Source organism: Diceros bicornis, chromosome 25 (assembly GCF_020826845.1).
Source record: "Diceros bicornis minor isolate mBicDic1 chromosome 25, mDicBic1.mat.cur, whole genome shotgun sequence".
Classification (NCBI taxonomy): Eukaryota; Metazoa; Chordata; class Mammalia; order Perissodactyla; family Rhinocerotidae; genus Diceros; species Diceros bicornis.
This window is the reverse complement of record NC_080764.1, coordinates 9,548,191-9,571,017: the sequence shown is the minus strand read 5'-3', so window position 1 is coordinate 9,571,017 and position 22,827 is coordinate 9,548,191. Positions and strand designations below refer to the sequence as shown.

Sequence of the window (22,827 nt, the reverse complement as noted above, 5' to 3'; positions counted from 1 at the left end):
CTTAACTTACCAAAGATTTTAACTGGTCATGCCTGAATTCAGTTCTAATTTGGGGGAAATTGGTATGTGCTGATGTAGGTGGGGAAAGGGTACCAAGTTCATGAGTGGGAGTAGAATCATGGTAACCTGTAGACATTACACACTGGACCTAGAACAGTTCGGGAGGCCCTATTACTTTACGGCTTCCCGACAATTTAGGGGAAGCAGTATTTTGGAATTTAGTTCAGCACATGCAAAGCCCAATCAGCATTTCAGATAAAGGAGATACTATTTGTGAGGACGGTGAATCAACTTTAGAAACAGAGTTTATGAAGTCTGAGCAGAAGGGGCAGTGTCATATCATCAGTCACACAGCTAAATACAAAGACCCAAAGCTGACAGAAAAGTCTCGATAATACATACATATATACATATGAATTTAATAAACTCCCTTAGTTGGTGACACTATACTGCACTCCAGCCCTTTTCTATCTCTGCATGTCTTGGTGCTTTCCTGCTCTGACATTCTCCTCCTTCCTCATATTAGCACGTGCATACACTGTATGAATTCTCTCTCTCTCTCTCTCTCTCTTACATGGATGCTGGTAACTAAAAGATCTGTTCAAGCATGTTCTTTATAGCACTTATCTGCATTTAACATCACCTTACTGGTTTATATGCTCATTGTCCGTCTCCCTCCATTCCAGTGCAAGTCCCACAAGAGCAGGGACCTTGTCTGTCTTGTTCAGTGCATCCCTATTGCTTAGCCAAGTAGCTGGCACATAGCAGATGCCCAAAAATTATTTGTTGATGTCTTGATTAGCAGAGTATCTTTGGTATAAGACAACAATACTTATTAAGCATCGTTATTAAGTCTCACTGTTAAGTATTAAAGATACAAAAATGAAACCTGCACTCCAGGAACAGGAGGAACAGACCAACAAATAATAACAACGTTATGTGATAAGAATGATACCAGCATTCTTGTTTTAATTAGAGTACTTTTTCTGCTTACAAGCCTCTATGCTTATGCACTTACTTCTCAGCTGTCTTCAGCCTGCACTTATCCCACACTTTATTCAGTTCAGACGAAGATAGGAAGGCATGTACCACATTGTATTTAATGTGGTGAAATGACTAAGGCACTAAATCCTAGGGAAGCCGTGACTTTTTGTCAAAATACATATTATCATAGGAATTGTAAATCTAGGTATTCTGGTTTAGGCAAACCCAAATTCAACACTATATCCCACCACTCTCAATATATACATTCATTGGACAAATATTCACAGAACACTTACAATAACACCTGGGACATAGTAACCGTGATGAGGATTTGGAGCTCCTAATCTATTGAAGGAGGCAGGTAAGTAAACAGAGAAATACAGCTTAATGTAGAGAGGGTACTTGATAGAGCTCTATCGAGGGTATGATGTTCCAAAAACCACCAAAGAAATGAAAAGCACAGAGACTTTTGTGTTAGGGACATCCTTACCCAAGCTTGACACTCAAATGATGGGCCCATTCTTTTTAACATGGGCATTACTGCATAAATCACACCTTAAGGAAAAATGCAGGGACTCATAGCCTTCAAAGAGTTAAATTCCTAGTAAATACATCAACCAAGTGCTAAAAAAGCATCCAGTTTTTTTTCATTGCCTGCATACTGAATCTACCTTTCATTTTTGGAAAAAAAAGAGAAATAGTACTGCTAAGCTTTTCAACTTATTTGCTAAGTTGCTTATTAAACTAAACAATCAAAACCAAGTGGCTCTATTTCTAACCTTGGGTCCTTTGGAATACTATACCCCTCAAGCCCTTCCTTGAGAGCAATAGGCTCACTTCTACAAAGACAGCGTGGTGTTGTGGGAAAGGATGGGATTTGGAGTCAGAAGACCTCTGTTTGAATTCTACTGTCACTGGCTGTGTAACAGTGAATGAGTCATTGAACCATTCTGAACCTATCTCCACACATACAAAATGGAGATATCATCTACCAAATTCATCTCTGAGGTATGAAGTGAGTACCAAATAAGATAATAGATGCCAGATTGTTTTATAAACTACAAAACAATATATAAAGATTAATTATTATTCATATCTGTATATCAGCGCCTAGCAAGTGCCTGGTACGAATGTACGCGATAAATGTTTGTGAAATAAATTAGTACCTCAAACGGTCCTGGAGCACAGAATAATGAGAGCTCTAGTTGGCTACAACTTGGAAGCCTCAATAGCTACGTTTATTTCAAACAACGTGGAAAGATTTACCTGTTTACATCAAAACTACTTGTTTAGTAAAGATTTGAATTGATTTTTAAATTCACAGGTTGTCAAAATGCCTTTTACCTCTTGTACCTCCTGCTCTGCCTTTTAATCATTTTCCTGCCTATTGGCACTTCCACCAGATGGTGAACAGAAATGAGTTATTCAACTGTGGATCAGTCAAGTTTGCAAGTTTTTATTAGTGTCAATAAAGACCAGTGGATGCTACTGGCCCAAAACCGACTTTTGTGTCTCTGACTTCATTTCCTATTGATACTGAGAGCTACTGGCTTTATCATCGGGCCAAGATAAGTCTTTATGGATGACAAATTAAAAGTTTAGGTATACGCTTGGGGAAAGGAAAAAGTAAAAGAATATAAATTCAGCAAAATACTACCTACTCCATTCTTCGCTTTTATAGATAAAAAAGGTGCTTCAAGGTAGTGCTCCACCAAGTTCAAGCCACAGTTCCTATTCAGATTGCTCGTTGAGTCTAAGAATGCTTCTTTTTTTGGTTTAATTAGGAACAAATTTCACTAGGCCTCTCTGACAGCAGTGATTTATAATGAAGATGAAATAGGCTGACTGCAATGCCCTCTGGTGGCCTACAAGTTTCTCCATATCTGCAATTGCAAAATTAAAACAACGAAAAAAATAAAACAGCCATTTTCTATCAAATAGGAGCTTATTTATAAATTAAAAAGTGAACAAAGATAAATTGCAACAGTCTTCTTTGATTTTCATAACCATCATAATCACAAAGGATTTCTACAGAAGCCTTGCCCAATGTAACCTCATGTTCATGATGATTCATAACATGATTTATAGCAAGCCCCTGCCCTCTAGAATGTGCCATGTAACAAAGGCACAGGAACTAGGATGCAGACTTGGAACCAAAGCTCGAAGGGGAGAACTGTGGAAAGTACATGGGCTTTGGAACCTTTGTAGGAGGATCAGATAATATACGTAAAGCATCCAGTATGGCAACTGGTGCACAGTAGGAGCTCAATATATGGTAGCTATTATCATTATACGTTAGTATGTGATATTTAATGATCTTAACTACCTGCTGGAAAAAATCTAATTTTCAGCTCTAAACTCTTATAACACTTTTGATATGTTTCATTTAACTCTGTACTTCATACGACTGTTGAAAGAACTAAATGAAAAAGCATGTAAAGCCCAGCCCCTGGAGCACAACAGCACTTCCTCCTCATCACAGGCAGAATGGCATTTCTCCTGCAGCCTGCTAAAGCAGAGGTGGAGAGAGAAACGTTTATGTAGCCCAAAGTGACAATGAACATAAAGGCACAGATAGGATTAAGTTTTAATTTAATAATAGAACGTCACAGTAGGCATATCTTTTGACCCAGTTACTCAGTAACTGGATTCCTGGAAATTCTTCTTAAAGAAATGAAAAAAAAAAAGTTAGATGCATATATTAAGGATTTTATCATCAGATTATGTATAATAGCAAAAAATTGGCAACAACCGAAAAGTCTATCAATAGGAGTCTTTTTTTTTTTTAAAGATTTTATTTATTTATTTATTTTCCCCCTAAAGCCCCAGTAGATAGTTGTATGTCATAGCTGCACATCCTTTCAGTTGCTGTATGTGGGACGCGGCCTCAGCATGGCCGGAGAAGTGGTGCGTCCGTGAGCGCCCAGGATCCGAACCTGGGCCACCAGCAGCGGAGTGCGCGCACTTAACCGCTAAGCCACGGGGCCGGCCCCTCAATAGGAGTCTAACTAATGATACATTTACACAATGCAATTCTATGAAGCTGCTAAAATTATGACATATTTATTGACATACTTGAGATGAAAATTTACCAATTTAGGCAGTTTGGTGTCATTAAAAACAACACCTATCTATAAATATATCTGTGTATGTATACATTTAAACAAATCTGAAAATAGATATATTGAAATATCAGCAGTAATTTCTAGGCAGTAGGAATACAGGTATAGATTTATACATACATATATAGGACTCTATTCTCTTCATTTTTTCTATATATTCTGAAATTTTTATAATGACTGTGTATTATTTTTATAAGAAAAAAAAGCTAAAAGAAAAACTTTAAACCACAATAGAAAATACAGATATCTCCAAGCAGTACGAACCAGTGAAAGGTCATTGGATAGGATATTAGGAAGTCTGAATTCCTGTTTCTGACTCTCAATCCTTTGCTATGTAACCTTAGCCAGATCTGTGTCTCAATTTCTCCATCTATACAGTATAAAAGTAATTGAAATAAATCTCACAACAGAGAGAATAAAATGAGAATGAATGCGTTACAAAAAAATCTGTATATGTTATACCTATCAACTCATTGCAAATTAAAAAAGAAATAAAGAGGATTTTTAAATTCCCCTTCCCTTGAGTCTTCACTGCTTTTATAATTTTTAAAACACTAACAAATGTATGATCAAAGTACTCACAGTTTTAGCCTCAACTAGGCTCTGAACTATTTCCCAAGTAAACATTTCCATATTGATCAAGATAGAGTGCAAGTCCAGACCTTGACAGTAACAGAAATTCACAGTGAGCCTCAACTACTCTTGCAGGCTGATCTTCACAGAGGTAGAACTAAATGATTCATGTTATGTCTAATTTCCAAACTATGTTTAACATTAGATTTTTAAATTCGAAGAGCACAGGGAATGTTTCTTCTTTCTTTAGACCCAAGTCTAACTGTAGACAAAACCGTTACGTAGGACGGGGTCCTGACCATCTCTTCTCCCTTGTTGTAAGTTCTCGGTGGCCTGACGCTTTCCCCTCCCTCATTCCAGCATGTGTTCAGCTCAGAGATCTAGGTGGGGAAGCTTCTGGATCTAATTCAAACCAATGCACAAATAATAAAGCATCATCCTTTTTCTACTTTGCAAATGCCAGTTATTTCCTCTGTCAAGAAGGTCCTCTACCCACTACTTGGTGTGTTCCTAATTCAAATGTTGCTTTCTGATCACATAGACCAAGACAGAGCTGGGCCCAGCCTCTCCATGCTCCCAAAGACTCCTGAACATTTGTACTGCATTTCTCATTAGAACTCATCAGTGGTAGAACTCCAAGTCGTTTTTTGTCTGACGCCCATGCTGAACAATGAGCTACATGAGGGCAGAGACTGCCTATTATTGATCTGGATAATTCCAGCAATTGGCATAGTGCTTGGACATGGTAGGTAATCAAAAATGACTTCTTGAATAAATAAATAAATAGAACGTTATTCCTAAAATAGGAATTTGCAATTTAATAAGGTCCTCCACACAACACCCACACAGGAGATCACCTACTTGGCTGGCCATCTACTCCGCCAGTGGGTTCTACAGAAACTAAAGCAAAACAAGACTGAAGTACACGTGAAAGAATTAGATAAACGATACCACTAAGGTAGTTAATTTTGGTGACTCCAATTAAAGCAAAGAAATAATGAAATCTTCAAGCCACCTGACTAGCAAAATGTACTTCAAAACGGTATAAACTAATCTAAAAAAAAAGAAATCTGAAAAACTGATAATCAAGACAACACTGGAGTGCAAGTATTCTAAAAACATGTAAACTCTTAATTAACAGATCAATTTGACTGGAGAAAGGTCAGCACTGGCTTTAGCCAGAAACACTCATGCAGCAACTTGGTGCCTCCCGTGAGCGAGACACTCTGCTACCCGACTCATTTCCTGCCCTGAAAGAACTCGTTATCAAGGGGAAAAAAGAGATACAGACGGACTACAGCAATTCAAAAATACAATGTAGTAGGTGCAATGATAGACAAATGTACACAATCTTACAGGAGTACAAAGGTCTTTGAGGGTCGGTGGGTAGGAGGGAGCAAAGTTTCAGAAAGGCTTCCAGGAGCTGATGCCTGATCTGGGCAGAAATTCACCAGTAATAGTAGTAAGAGATTCCTGATACACCAGACAGATAAACAAAGGCACTGAGGCAAGAAACAGCACGCATTCGGAGCCACCCTTGGATACAGAGGCAACAGGCTTCCCTTGAGCCTTGTGGTGGGACAATGGGGTACAGATAGTTTATTACAGAATTACACATCTTCAATCATATGCCCTCTAGGTTATAAAAGGGAACCACACACTGGCTTAGAAGGCTTACTTTTAAGGACATCTGAAGGATGTAGTGTGGCAGTATAGAAAGTTCTGGAGTCAGCCCAAATTTTAAATCTTGATCACCATTTATTAGGTACATGACAATGGATAAGTTACTCTTTAAGCCTCAACTAACTCATCTGTTAATGGGAATGAATTTCATATACTGAGAGTTATTACAAGGATATCAAGATGTATGTAGGGGCAGGCCTGGTGGCGTAGTGGTTAAACTTGCATGCTCCACTTCAGCAGCCTAGGGTTCACGGGTTCAGATCCCAGGTGCAGACCGACACACCGCTCATCAAGCCATGCTGTGGCGGCATCCTATATACAAAAAAAAGAGGAAGACTGGCACAGATGTTAGCTCACGGACAATCTTCCTCAACCAAAAAGAAGAAGATGGGCAACAGATGTCCGTTAAGGGCCAACCTTCCTCACCAAAATAAAAAAAAAAACCACCAAAAAAACAAAACCAAGATGTATGTAAATCAATTGTGCCTGGCATTTAGTAGGCATTCAATGCATGGAAGTTCCATTACCCATTCCCATGATTAGTTCCAAATGGAGTTTTCCTTCCCTTTTCACGTCACTACAGACTGGACTTCATTTGCTGGGTTCCACAGTTCACTGCCCAATCTATGTAACTGTCATACATTTTTTGAGCATCTCTTCTTTGAGCGCTGTGCTAGGCACTGGCGCCTTGTCCCTCCCTCCCTCGACTCTCATATCCATCTCCTAATTTCCTTTTCATTCTCTGGTTTTAAATAGTAATTTTCTTTCTTTTCTTCTCTCATCCTACTCATGGAAAATGTTTTTTCTTGTCAATTATGTCCTACTGAACATACTTTTCAGGGGCTACCAGTAGGCCCCGCGAACATCAGCACTAATCCAAGGCCCTTTCCTTTCTAAGGTGGTAAAAACCCTGCAGGGTCACAATCAGTTACATTTATTGCATACATAAATATCCTACAAATGAGTCTTTGTATATATTTGGTATCCTAGTGACATTTGAAGCTGCCAATAAGTAATTCATCTGCCCAGAGGGAAGGCTCTCCTTAGAGGTGTGGCATTTGGCTCCATGAAGTCACTATTCTTTAGCTTTTCCAGACAGCCAAGATGAGATACTAGCATAGCCAGTGACTTTCTGCTATTGAACCAGTTGATATTTTAATGATTAACTGATAAATGTTTGGAGGACTTAATTTGAATACTGAATAAAACATAAAAATTACTGGATTTGGCTTCTCTTTTGAGGAGAAGAAATGTTCAAAATTCCCAGAAATGTTCACAATTAAAACAAACGGAAAGAGAAAACGCTGCTCCAGCGCTGAACACTGGTTCAAACAGCATTTATTAAGCACTTATATATGTCATATATTGTGCCAGATGCATATATATATCCTCATCTGTCCAACAGAAATGATTATCCCGCAAGGCCATTATATATTTTCTTTAATCCTCTGAACAGCCTTGAGACGTAATCATTTCTATTGGACAGATAAGGACATGAAGATTCAGAAAGGTGAAGAAGTGACTTGTCTGTAACAAAATGCTATTAGTCATAGAACGACAATCTGAACCCAGTGTTTTCCACTGAACCACAGATACATCTATTCCAACAGCCATATCACCAATAATAGTAATATTATAATAATAGTCATTGCTAACATTTACCCAGTTCTTAAGTGGCAAGTACTGTGCTAAGCAATTTATGAATATCATCTCATTTAATCCTCACAATCACCCTATGAGGTAGGTTTATCAAGATCTCCGTTTCACAGTTGAGGAAACTGAGTTTTATACAAGTTCAGTAGTTGCTTTGTTCCCATAGCTGGTAGGGAGTAGGGCTCGAGTTGAACCTAGTTCTAATTCTAGAACCCATTCTCTTAATCACTATACTAGACTGCAAGAAACTCAATTCTAGTCCTGGCTCCAACCAGGCGAGCCACTTAATAGTACTGTCTTGATTTCCTTGTTAATTAAATGAGGATCTTGTTACTTGTTCCTACCTACTTCACAGAGATATTGGGATTATAAAATGAGAAAGTGTAAGCTTTAAGAAGGGAAATTGCTATATAAATCTAGGCACTGTCACAAGTTTCACTCAGATCTTCCCTCTGCCACGATCATAAAGGGATTTAGCTGACATCATTAGCTCTCAAATATTCTCTGAAGTGGGTAGTGAGTATTATTATCTCTACTTATCAAAAAGCTGAAGCACAAGGAGATGATGAAATTTGCTAGTCAGTGGCAGAGCTGGGAATAAAATGCAAGATTCTAACTCCCACTGCTTATATTCTTATGGTAAATCCTATTTCTGCCTTTCAAACTTAATTATAAAATAGACTAGGGTAGAAATATTAGTGTCCACTTTACAATACAGATTAAATACTTAGAGAAATTAAATTTTCTACTGTAGTGATACTGATATAATCTCCAAGGCTCTTAATCCTCACATTCTAGAGAAATGGATAAAGGATTAAAAAGAAAAATTTATTTCCTTAGTACGGATTTCAGTTCTTTAGTTTTCTCAAATAACTTATTATTAATCAAAGGTTACAAAACTGGGTGAATCATTACCTAGTTTCACCTAGTGAGTCTATAAGCTTCCATAGGGAATATAAAACCTCAATATTAAATCATTCCCCCATAAAACCTGAAAAAAAGCATCAAATACACTCTCACATCATAAACACCTAATATAACTATATAATTTGACTTGGAAATTATTCTAACACACCAGCCCACAATACCCTGAGCTCAAAATTCAAGTTCCAAAACAAATTGCATAATTAAAACAATAACAAAATACACATGGCACCTTTATGATCATTCTTTCATATAGAAATCAAAATAAGTTTTGTGCTTCCCATGTAAGCCCCGCCACAGACACACGCAAACTTTCAAGTAAAATAAAAAGTAGTAATGGGGTCAATTCTCTGGCTTAAATAGGGGACAAGTGTTCAGTCTAGTTCCCAGATTATTAGCTCTTCTTAATTCTTGTTTTCTAGAACACCACCACAATGTTTCAATTATTACTAGTTTGATAATCACATATTTTGAAATCACCACAGGGACCAGAAGGGAACTAAGAGAAAGAAATTTCCATTCTCAAAATTGAACTAAATACCAGAGTCCACAGGCACTTCATTATCACTCTCTCTCCGACTGAATTAGACTTATAAATGAAAAACCTGTCATTTTGTTACAGGGACACAAACTAAGCCACAGGAACCCAAAGAGCTGTTCTGCTAATGTCACGAGAGTTGCTTCTTGAGCAGCTTGAGAAGTCTAAATTCACTCCTAGCTACATAGTAAAAGCCCTACCGCCTTAACACGTGCTATGAGGTGAAAGTAGACAAGGACACAGGACTCCCAGTTTTTCAGAGGTTGTTTTAATACATTAATCCATCTTTCCTTTGAGAAAAATCTTTGTCTTGGTTTCTATAATTGAAAACAATCATATCTCCTGTTGGGTCAGGAACTCTAAGGTCTCTCCAACTTTAATGTGAGTATGAATCACCTGGGGATCTTGTTAAAATGCAGTTGATTCAGAAGGTCTGGAACTGCATGTCCAACAAGCTCCCAGGGGATTTCAATGCTACTGCTTGATGGACCACACTTTGAGTAGCAGGACTCTAAGGAATGTTTCCAAATAGAACCTCAATCAGATGTTTATTCTCAAAATACACAGCCTCCACCAAGAGTTTGTAAAGGAAGATAATATTCCAGAGCCTAAACAAGGTATCTGCTTCCTCTCCCCTTTTTTGTGATTTTTACCAGCTGGTTGTAAACCCAATGTAATATCTTAATAAAGGGCAACTTTTAAGAATGCCTTTTGCGCTGACAATTTATTGGGGCTTGACTTGATTGGGGCTAACATGGATGAACATAAAACCTCAAGCCTTTTGTAATAAAAGGGTTGATTCAAAATAGATTTTTTGTTTTTTTCTGCTGAGGAAGATTAGCCCTGAGCTAACATCTGTGCCAATCTTCCTCTATTTTGTATGTGGGTCGCCATCACAGCACGGCCACCAATAAGTGGTGTAGGTCTGCACCTGGGAACTGAACCTGGGCCACCGAAGCGGAGCATGCCGACCAAACTTAACCACTAGGCCGTGGGGCTGGTCCTCCAAATAAATATTTTTTAATTATGTCAAATACTAATGATGTGATGTTTACAAATAGTTTATAAGAGAATGATTTAGGATTAATAATTTTCATTTCTCCCACAAAATAAATAGCTCATGTACTAAAGAAGACATCTTTCCTTAAGCAGGAGTTAAAAAGCCCAACAAAAATAAAGTCATGCCCACGGCATAGTCATAATATTATTTTTAGTGAGGAACATACCAAGATTAAGATATACAAAAGTACATGAGGAGAATTACATGGTATTAAATTTATCCTAGAACCTGGGGGAGGGGAAAGAGAACAGCTGGTAAATTTAAGAAAAATTTTAACTGGAAAAGATTACATGAGAGCAATAGTCCACTCCCCTTAAGAAAACCAAAGAACCCCCACAAACTTTCATTTTTAGGTTTCCAACAATGTGCTCTTTTCATATGATCATTAGTCCAAGCCCCCCTGCAAAATCCAACCAACCATCATAAAAATTAAGTTGGCAAGAGGGCCAGCTAGTTAACTCTACGTTTCCCCTTAGATGAGTTTCAAGCCCAGGAGGGTAAAATGTGTGGTGGAAGGAGCAAGAGTAAAAGGAGAACTGCTTCTTTTTACACAGAAGGAAGCCCCCCTGTTGAGCATCTTTCTGCACTTTGCAGGGTAAGGTGTCTCACTGCTTGTGTGCACGCTTCAGCCCCATAACTGTGAAGGTAGCAGCCGTCAGTTTCTCATAAACAAGGAACATGAGAGCAGCAGTGAGGACTGTCTGCAGCAGTTTGGCTTCAAGGCCTTTGTAGAGTCCCATTATTCCAAAACGCCTAAAAGGAAAGAGGTTTGAAAAATATAAAAGGTTTTCTTTATAAAAGTCAACCCCCGCATCAAAGAAACATGCTACTCTGACAGCTACTTTGCAAAGGTTTATCCTTAGGATCAAAACAAGCAATGGAAGTTTTAGATATTAACAGACTTCTGTTGTCAAATTACTTCTTATCTCTAAAGGTATTTGGGGACTGACTACAGTTTAGTACTCATAAGCCACCAATAGTGTCTCTTTATAATCACTATTAATTAGCAGAATGCTGACAATATCCCACAGATAGGATGCAGAGCCTAAAATCTCCTAAAACCATCTTAATGCTAAAATTTGAAATCTAATAACTTTTAGATCTTTACTTTAATGTTCTCCCAACTCATTATTTCAACTTAATAGTCTCTAAATGGTAGGAAAGCTGCCATTTGGTTTAGGTCATTTTAGCCTCAACAGAATTAGAGAAAGTGATAGAAATGAAAAGCTACCTGATTCTCAGTCTTCCCATACATTTGATCTTCTCACCCAGTGGTTCTCAAATTTAGCATACATCAGAATTACCTGAAGAACTTAGACCAGAGATTGCTGGGTCCCATCCCCAGAGTTTCTGATTCATATTAAGTCTGGGATGGGACCCAAGAATTTGCATTTCTAACAATCTCCCAGGTGATGAGGAGGAGGATGTCAGCCTGGAGGCCAGCCCTTTAGAACCACTGCTCAACCACAGAGAAGAATTCTAGCTTCAACTAGAACCAGGAGTCCAGAGTAAATGATCTCTCCAAAGCTATTTGTTGAGAGTGAACTAATATCATGCTAGTACATCAGTAACTCCAGGGCTACATGCATCATGCAGACAGAGATATTAAAGCTAACCAAGTGCTCCATTCAGAAGCTGGTCTACATTTTATATATTTGCTATGTGTGAAAATCTATTATTTGGGAAAATCATATGATAAACAGGAATGAATAGCCTTGACCCATGAATTTCTAGTTCATTGACTACATGAATTATGTTCCCCCAAGAACCCCAAAAAAGTCTATCTCAGTGTTTCTGAGGGTGAGATCCGCTGTGAGATAATAGAAAATATATATATTGGTCTCTGTCCCTGTTTCCTGGCACAGAGCTCCTAAATCCTTCATAACTTCCTAAGTAATAAGAGTAGTAAGAGCATCTTTTGTTCTAATATTTGATCTGTGACCCTAGTTCCTGACACAGAGTTCCTAAATCCCTTGGAATTTCCTGGGTGACAGCAGTGTCTTTTTTTCAAAGAAGTGACTCTTAGTGGGCTCCTGGATAGGGCTGGTCACCAGAAAGACCAAACCATGATTAGAAGGTTGGAATTTTCAGCCCCACCCCCTGTTCTCCAGAGAGGGGAAAGGGGCTGGAAATGGAGTTAATGACAGATCATATCTACATGATGAAGCCTCCATAAAAATCCCAAAAGTACGGGGTTCAGAGAGCTGCCAGGTTGGTGAACCTGGAATATCCATGTAATGGAAGGGTGATGCACCCCAGCTCGATGGGGACAGAAGCTCTTGTGCTCAGGACCCTCCTAGACCTTGCCCTATGTATCTCTTCATTTGGTTGTTCATCTGTAGCCTTTATCATATCCTTTAATAAACTGTTAAACCTAAGTGTTTCCCTGAGTTCTGTGAGCTTTTCTAGCAAACAAGCGAATCCAAAGGGGAGGAGGTTATGGTAACCTGATTTGTAGCCAAGCACGACAGAAGCTGTGGGTAACGTGGGGACCTACTACTTGTGACTGGCATCTGAAGTGGGGGTCAGTCTCATGGGACTGAGCCCTTAACCTGTGGGATCTGATGTATTGGAATTGAGTTAGATTGTAGGACACCAAGCTAGTGTCACAAAAAATTGGTTGGTGTGGGAAAAATCCCCACATATTTGGTGATCAGAAGTGTCAGAAGTGAAGTGCTCTGTGTGAGTAGTAAAGGAAAGATATACAGGAGTAGTGTAGGTTTTCTTTATATCCACTCGCATCAGAATCACCAGGGTCTGTTTAGAAATAAAGATTACCGGGGCCGGCCCCGTGGCTTAGCGGTTAAGTGTGCGCGCTCTGCTACTGGCGGCCCGGGTTCGGATCCTGGGCGCGCACCGACGCACCGCTTCTCTGGCCATGCTGAGGCCGCGTCCCACATACAGCAACTAGAAGGATGTGCAACTATGACACACAACTATCTACTGGGGCTTTGGCGAAAAAAAGGAGGAGGATTGGCAATAGATGTTAGCTCAGAGCCGGTCTTCCTCAGCAAAAAAAGAGGAGGATTAGCATGGATGTTAGCTCAGGGCTGATCTTCCTCACAAAAAAAAAAAAAAAAAAGAAAGAAAGATTACCAGGCCCCACCCCAGAGAGGAGGCATGAATCTGTATTTTAACAAGCACTTACACAATTACTAATCATTGAGAAGTTTGGAGAGGCCTGGCGTGGTATATTGCATTGTCTAATATGGTAGCGACACGTGGCAATTAAAATTAAAAAAAATACAAACTTCAGTTTCTCAGTTGCACTGACCAAGTTTCAAGTGCTCAACAGCCAAATGTGGTTAGTGGCAACCCTACTGGACACTAGCTATTTCCATCATTGTAGAACATTCTAGTGGATGATGAAAGCTCTTCATTCATTCAACAGTTCCTGAGTGCTTACTGAGCACCTCAGTTTGAACATCTGACTCTGCCTCCATCTGTCTGGTGTTGGGCAAGTCACTTTCTTTCTCTAAATCTGTTTCCTGATCCACAAAAATGGGAATATAGTCACCCTTTCACATTCACAAGGCTGAATGAGAACCAAACAAGATGAGAGATGTGAAAACACACTGGATTTGAAAACTATATAACCCTATAGATTTCTAGTAAACACAACCTTCTTAAATTTCTTGTTAACTACTTCTTTCTCATGTGGGGGCCTATTACTTATGATTGGCAATGATGGTAGAAATGGAAATTGGTATCACTCTTTTTGTGTCAATTTGGCAATGTCTGTTAAAATTTTATATGTTCAAACTCCTTAACCAGGTAATTATACTTCAAGGAATTTTCTCTACAATTATAATCACTCAGGTATACAAAGGCAAATTTATGGACTGTTCATTCAGTAATGCTTGTAAAGGCAAATACCTGGAAACAAACTAAATATTTATGAATACCAAAAATATGTTTTATATAATATTCTGGAAAAATATACTCTTAACGGTTAACAGTGACAACCTCTTGGAAAAGGGATAGGATAGAGAGAAAACAGAGTAGGTATGCAAGTATTTATAGCTTTATTGAAGTTTAACTGACTTTAATTTGATTACTTTTGACTGATGTATATACCCATGAAACTATCACCACATTCAAGATGGTGAACATATACATTACCCCCAAAAGTATCCTCATGTCTCTTTGTAATCATTCCCTCCCTCAACCTACCTTGGCCCCAGGTAACTACTGATCTTCTTTCTGTCACTACAGATTATTTGCATTTTTTAAGTTTTATAGAAGGGAAATCATATAGTATGAATTCTTTTTTGTGTGACTTCTTTCACTCGGCATAACTATTTTGAGAGTCATACACGCTGTTGCATGTTAGCAATAATTCTTTCTTTTTTATTTCTGAGTAGTATTCGACTGACTAGATAAATCATAACTTGTGTATCTATTCACCGGATGATGGACATTTGGGCTGTTTCTAGTTTTTGACTCTTACAAATAAAGCTGCTATTAACATTTGTGTACAAGTCTTAGTGTATTTCATTTCTCTCAGGTAAATACTTGAGGTGGAATGGCTGGGTCCTATGGTAGGTTTATGTTTAACTTTTTAAGAAAATGCCAAACTGCTTTCCAAAGTGGATGTACCATTCTATACTCCCACTAATAGCATAGGAAAGTTCTAGTTGCTCCACATTCTTGCCAACACTTGGTATGGTGAGCATTTACTTTTTACTTTATATCAATTCTTTATCTTTGATTTTATTTTTTATTCCAAGCATATTCTTTTTATAATAAATTTATTTATTTCCAAAACATCTTACATCTAGAAACAGTAATCAAGTTATAGCAGCTTTTGCTTCACAGGAGGCTCCTGACTTATCTGATGTCCCTAAGGGTCAGTTTAACCAGGGAGATGATGATAGTACCTGCCTATAGGGCTATTGTTAGGATTAAGTGAGATTACCCATGTAAAGTATTGAGCTCATTGTCTGCCACAAAACACACACTCAAAAATGTTAGCTACTCTTATCATCGTTTTCACTGTTGTCATCATTATGATGATAACCGTATTAGTCTCCCCACTCCCCCCTCCCTTTCCCATTATGACTACTGCTCTATAATGTCTGCCTATTTCTACCTACAAGAGAGGTCACAGTGATGGAAGCACCACTCAGGCAGAACGGTCTCTATATTAAATTATACAAGGGCTCCCTTTCTAAAGGAGTTCTGCATATTTAACTAACAAAGAATAAGGACCCGAACTTTTCCGTAATTTCCCAAAATGCTGTCATACTGCACTAAGTCCCTAAAATGAGAAATGTCTGAGCACAGCATGCAAGGCAGAGGTTTCTAGGCGGCCACTGCCAAGGCAGTAGTGCAAGATAAGCAAATCCAACCACTCCCTGGCAGAGAAGGCTGTAAAAAGAGGACAGAATGTGAAGCATCTACAAAGCTCACCTTACTCGTTGGTGAAGAAGATAGAGAACATTACGAAGACTCCCCAATGTTCTGTTTTCTGGGTTTAGTCTGTGACGTCCGAACTAGGGAAGAAGAAAAAAAGATAAATAATTACTGTTTATTACTGTTTTTTTATCTTATAATTATTGTTTATTACTGCTTTTTTATCTTAATTTCTACCTGCAGAGCAAATTATGTTGGAGTAATGTCTTACAGCATATGGTAACAAAAATATTCAATTAGTATGCAGATTTCATTAATCATCTATTTTTCAATGAAATAGTGAACATAAGAAATACTTTTCAATGAAGCAAGCACAAGAATTTTCACTTCACAGAGAATTATGGGGAAAATTCTACCTCAAAAGAAAAAAAACATGCCCATGATGAAGATTTAAATATTGATGTATGGCTTAACTTCCAGTCCTTTACGAAGTTCTGATAAACGCTAATCAATTAGAACCTCTGCAGCAGGGCCGGCCGAGTGGTGCAAGTGGTTACGCGCTCTGCTGCGGCGGCCCAGGGTTCGCCGGTTCGGATCCTGGGCACGCACCGACACACCGCTTGGCAAGCCATGCTATGGCAGTGTCCCATATAAAGTGAAGGAAGATGGGCATGGGTGTTAGCCCAGAGCCAGTCTTCCTCAGCAAAAAGAGGAGGATTGGCAGATGTTAGCTCAGGGCCTATCTTCCTCACAAATGAAAAAAAAAAAAAAGAACCTCTGCAGCCTAAGCTCTTCACATTACATGTTTACACTACAAAAGTGTCAAAATACATTTATTTAATGCTCCTGAATTCCTTTATATTAAGTACCAATTTTAAAATAGTACTTTAGTAAAATACTTTTAACAGAATGTAACAATATTTTTCAACTGAAATACTCCTTTTCCTACCACTCTCATTTTATCTATCAATAAGTCCTTTGAATTTTTTCTCCAAAACAGATCCCAAATCTGTCCACATCTTCTCTCTCCTCTCCACTGCTACCACCTTAGTCTAGGCCATCATCACCTCTCACCTATATTACTGAAAGGGCCTCCTACCTGACTGTCCCCCTTTTCTCTTAGCTTTCTGACCAATTAGTCACACAACAGCCCCAGTAATCTTGAAATTATAAATCAGATCACATTACTCCCTAGTTTAGAGCCCTTCAAAGGCTTCCCACTATGGTGAGAACAGAATCTAGTCCTCACCTATAGCCTCCCTGCTACTTTTCCAATCTCATCCTGAGCCACTCTCCAGCTATAGTGGCCTCCTTTCAGTTCCTAGGATTCACCAAACTCTTAGCACATCATGTTTCCCCTTCCTAGAACGCTCTTTGCATGCTTGGGTCCTTATCTTCCTTTAAGTCTTTTACATATGCCTCCTCAGAGAAGCCTATCCCCAATCATCCTATTTAAGAAGATCCCGACCATGCCTCTTTCAACTAAATCACAGACCGCTGTTCACTTCCTTTATAGCTCTTTTCTCAATTTGTAATTACCTATTTATTTTGTTTATTTACCTACTTACTCTCTCCTCCATTATCTCCATGAGGGCAGGAATTAAGACTGTTTTATTCACCATGTGTACCCAGCTCCTCACAGAGTGGGTGCTTAACAAATATTTCAATGAATAAATAACTGAATAAATGAAAAACCAGAAAAGCTAAATCATTAATTCCTCCTGAATAAACTAAAGGAATCGACCTCTGATTTTGTAAAGGATAATCTAAGCAAATCAACTTGAATGAGAAGGAAGCAAACTTATACTTTCCTGAATTCCTTAAAGAACCTTCCTCCACATTTGGCTTTTCTGGGACACTATGTTACCTAAGACAGTGCAAATGTAAACTTCGTTTCAAACCAAATAGGAAATCAACTGATACCCCGCTTGGTTAGCAGAGTATCAAACAAATGGAAAAATAGATGAAGAATGCTCTGGCCTACCAACTGACTACTTTATTGCTTTATTAACATTGCCTTTAACAGAGAAACCATGTATTTTGGAATGTTGTTTGATTAAGCACAGGGAGAACCCCAGCACTCACCCTCAGAATCGACTGTACCGTCTGCAAGGGATAGGTGACTGTGGTGGCAATTGCTTTGGCTACTGCACCAATGATGAACACATCCACAGAAGAAAGCTGGAAAGCAAAGAAAGAAAGAACCATATCAATCCAAACAACAAGAAAGTGTCAGAGATTATTATTTGCTGCTTTCAAAATCAGGGATTACCTTCATTCGTTTCTTTAAAAGCTGCCGCTTTAAACCTTCATAGAACATGAATTGGATGGCAGGATTGAAGACCAACAGCAAGGAGGGAAATGTGCCATTCCATAAAGCCAAGATTCCTTCATCTCGAATGATCTGGTGAAAAGCATCTAAGCAAGAAGAAATCAAGGGCTTTTGATGACAATCCCCTAACTAGAGAAGACAACGTGAATTATGTTCAAATGTACCCAGAACACAAACCATACGGTTCGATCAAGGTTTCCTTCTTGCAATGATATTTTAGGGGCAAGTTCATCAGTTAACTACTTTTTGATAATCATCAGACACTGACAGTCATCAAGTTATTGACAGACCAACTTCAATCACAGGCAACTCTTCCTGACAATCTGGGGTTAGAATGTCAAGTTTTCCTAAGTACTTGTCAACACCACTGGGAACTCTATATTACAGAGAATTGTGAACTGATAGCCATGTGTTTCACAATATAGTCCAGTATTACAAAAGATAAGATAGTTCCCTGGAGTCTATTATATGAGATTCAACTTATAAGAAAACCAATGTTCTCATTCCTGAGATGAAAACATGGGAAAGGAGGACCTGGCAATTAAGCTCAAAGATATCAGATACTAAACTGGTATCTTTAGGGCCGGCCCCGTGGCTTAGCGGTTAAGTGCGTGCGCTCCGCTACCGGCGGCCCGGGTTCGGATCCCGGGTGCACACCGAGGCACCGCTTCTCTGGCCATGCTGCGGTCACGTCCCACATACAGCAACTAGAAGGATGTGCAGCTATGACAGACAACTATCTACTGGGGCTTTGGGGGAAAAAAATAAATAAAATTATTTAAAAATAAATAAATAAATAAATAAACTGGTATCTTTATCCAGACAACACTAGAAAAAAAAAGTGTATTCACTCTCCTCCCACCTATACTCCATAGGAGCAGTTTACATCTCTACCCCTTGTCTTTGGCCTTGGCCTCACGACGCGCTTTGGCCAAGAGGATATTGGCAGACAAGATGCAAATAGGGGCTTGAAATAAGCTCGTATGATTGGGTCTGTGCTCTTGTGCTTTTGCCATCACCAAGAGAAGAATATGCTTAGGCTGGTGCCCAGAAGAAGATGAGAGACACGTGGAGCTGAGACTCCCAGGCTGGTGTCAGCCTAGATGCATCAAATCCCTGTCAACCCACAGACACATGGGCAAAACTAATGCTTGCTATTGGACATTGAGATTTGAGATTGTCTTTTATGTAGCATTATCGTGGCAATAAATTCCAGATACAAAGAGAAAAGAAAAGCCTTAAATAGGAACTCACCCAAGAGACACTTACCAATAATACCTTTGTAGTTGGTTGGTACAATATCTTCATTCCTAAATTTTGCCCCTTGCAGCTTTAGTCTGGTGTTTACTACCCAGAGTGGAGTTGTTAGCAACACATTCACCACTCCTTTAAAAAAAAAGAGGGAGACACAAAGGGAAAGCAAAATGCAATCTTTTAAGCTTTGCTATCTTGTTAAAGCTACACATCAATGTTCCATATATACCTCTCCCACTGACCTACTTGGAGACCTGAGGTAAGCTGTCTCTCTGTGACAGGGTACAACACAAGCCACTACTGTTAGAAGCAATTCAGAAGCCTTGTTGATAGCAAAATGGCTGGCAGCAGTCTCTCTCCACGAGAAGAGTAATGAGTGTCCTCATTTGTATAACAGGAGGCAATCTATTTGTCAATTTATATAGCATACAAAGTAGCAATTTGATATAGTTTTAAATACAATTTTTAAATAACAGCTTTAAGAGAGGGGAAGTGGCTTACTGATCACATGCTAAGTCCATGACAGTATCAGATAAAACACACAATTTACAACTCTCATATAAATAGCTCACATGGTTTTAAGTGAGTATGGATCTGGTACAATGGGTGATAGGTGGGAGACAGTTGTGATATTTGAAAGTGCTTCCACAGGGACTAGAGGCTCGTAGAAGAGTTCCTCATCACTTAGGGAATTAGGACAGGCAGGCAGCAAGCGGTAGTTACGAACTGTCACAAAACACCTGAAACAGCTTCACAAGCATCATGATCCTTACACGCTTAAGGACGGGGGTCTTGGTCCCCCAAGGCTGCCTTAGAGTGGAGCAATACAATGAGCCAGGTGCTTCTCTTTTGAAAACACATGATCCCAATTTAACACCATCTTGAGATATTAAAATATTCCTCATCAGTCCTGAAATGATTAAAACAAACAAACAAACAAAAAACCAGACAGAGTTGTAACAAAGTGCCTGACACACAGGGTATACCTTATAAATATTTGTTAAATAAATATTGAACAAACGAACCAATGAACAAACTCAGCAAACCACCACACATCAAAGTACCTGGCTCTAGCCATGCTCTGAAGAACCAAGAGGCACAATCCTAAGGAAGAGAAATCTTTTCTAAAAGTCATTTAAACACAGAAGGAGGAAGAATGTCTCGATTTAAGGTACCTTAAAACATACTATACAGAAAACACAGTCTAGCCAAGGATAAGCTTGGTAAAATAGCCAAGAGATTAAAGTTCTATTTTTTCATTTGTTGCACAGTTGCAAAAGTAAGATACTTTGCTATGCCTCTCTTAGGAACATCAATGACAAAACATTTCTCAAAATAAAAGACATTATCAACTAATTTTATGAGCTGTATTTGTTATATTTTTATAGAGTCATATAATACCAAGAAGTCATCTTTAGTTATGACTGAATATATTCATACAATGTCACTTAGGCATTGACCATAATCTGATAAAGTCTTACCTAGAGACTCTTGCTAGTCCCATGTTTAAAAAGTGCCAGTGCCCAAGAGGCCAAGATAGAATAATATCAATACAAGCCCATTTGCCTAGACTTTATTCCCATTTTAATGCAAGGTATACATCACTTAGAAAAATCAACAGCCAGAAAAATCAGACTAGAAAGTGCTACTGAGCAGTCCACTGCATTTTTTTTTTAAGATAAAGAAAAGAAGAGAGCTTAGAACCAGAGATCACAAGCTTCTGTGGATACTGTAGACAGGCACAGTGTATATACCTTTCTAAACAAATGAAACAGACTGAACATTAAATAAATCCTTTAGAAACTGAAATTCCCTTCATGTTCTATTTAAGAGGTAGGCACACACAAAACATTTCAGAGGTAATGCAGCCAAGATTAAGATTTAACCATTATTTAAAATTCTGTTTTCATAATCCCCATTATTAACATGAGCTGAAAGACTGAGAAGACTCTCAGGACAATCTCAAGTACAAAAATGTACTACATAATTTAAAGAACAGGGTATAAAGTCCTTGTAAAAACATTTCGTATTTCAAAGCTTTTTATTTGAGAAGTTTAAGTACTTTGTTCATCCTCTAAGCCAAAATAGATAGAGAGGTATTTTTTAACCACTATAATTTTATGAGTTCTGGGAAAAGACACTCAAAATACTTGAGGATCCAAAACTTTACTAAGAACTTGTAACCTATATAAGTAAGCAAAGGAAAACATTCCACAGAGGAAAAACAAGCTATAAACGGTCATGATGAGCGATTTCGAAATCTTACTAACGCACGACGGATATGGCTGAAGGATAAAGAAAGCTGTCTGCTTATTTATGAGCCTGTGTAGAAAATTCTTCTGCCAGTTCCAAGCTGTGGCTGTTACTTTGGCTCTAAGATGGGAATACTAATACTTTATCTACTTAAGGACAGGAAATTGTTTTTCTTCCAATTTGAATAATTCTATTTTCTTTATCTTTTCTTCTTTTGTAAAAAATCATTTACAAGAAAACAGAACCAAAATTAAGAGATGAAGAACAGTTACTGAACACACTCACTAAAATTATTCACTAATTCAAAGAAGAATTGGAACATAGCTATTTACTTTTGAAATCCTGAAAACAAATAGTTTTATCAGTAGTGAGTTGTAGTATGCTAACCGGGTATGCACTTCTGGGAAATATGTGCAACAACCACTGATACAAGAAAAAGGCAGATCAAGGCCACAAAACTAACCATTTGGCTCCCTATGAAGGAATGCAACTTGATACACAACAGGAACAAATCTGCCTTACCAGATTTAAGGCCTAAGGGCAGTAAATTAATTTGAACTGTCACAATAATAACACCATTGGCATTCAAAAAGAGTTACTGGTAAAAAATCCCAATTTCATAAAAATGGCAAGTATCTTCTTAAGTTATCTGTAAGATTCTGTTTCTAAATTCTTCCACAAGGTATTAAGCTATTTGTGCTTTTTTCTGTGAAAATACAATAAATAATAATAAATTTCTAAGTTTCAAGCAGAACCTGAATAACAATAATGCTGCTCTTAGTTCTCCTTGGAGATAATGAAACTTATTTCAACAGAGATAATACAATGACAAGGCTGATAGCAGGAAGAGAAAAAGCTAATTATTATAAAAGCTAATTATTGTAAGAATGTGTAGATACTAAGATATAAAAACATGTTATGAGTAGAAGTTTAAAACTCACAAAAGTAACTTCCAAGGGATTTCCTACCCTCAGAAAAGAGAGGACCCATAATCAGAAAATCTCAAAACTATAAAGGATGGTAAAATTCATTTGACCAAGAGTCTCTCAACTGTGACACTACTGACATTTTGGGCTGGATACTTCTGTTTGGGGTG

General features: G+C 38.3%; 1 protein-coding gene across 1 annotated transcript in view; it reads right to left on the bottom strand.

Annotated features, from left to right (window-relative positions):
* Positions 1 to 9,726: 9,726 nt before the first annotated feature.
* Positions 9,727 to 22,827, bottom strand: part of SLC25A17 (solute carrier family 25 member 17) — a 50,154-nt gene continuing 37,053 nt past the window's right edge. The window contains exons 5-9 of the mRNA XM_058568301.1: positions 19,494 to 19,610; positions 18,165 to 18,310; positions 17,978 to 18,073; positions 15,950 to 16,032; positions 9,727 to 11,290 (exon numbers count right to left, since the gene is read on the bottom strand). Coding sequence (XP_058424284.1) covers positions 11,143 to 11,290; positions 15,950 to 16,032; positions 17,978 to 18,073; positions 18,165 to 18,310; positions 19,494 to 19,610 — 590 coding nt within the window. The 3' untranslated portion in view covers positions 9,727 to 11,142. The remainder of the gene's footprint in view (positions 11,291 to 15,949; positions 16,033 to 17,977; positions 18,074 to 18,164; positions 18,311 to 19,493; positions 19,611 to 22,827) is intronic.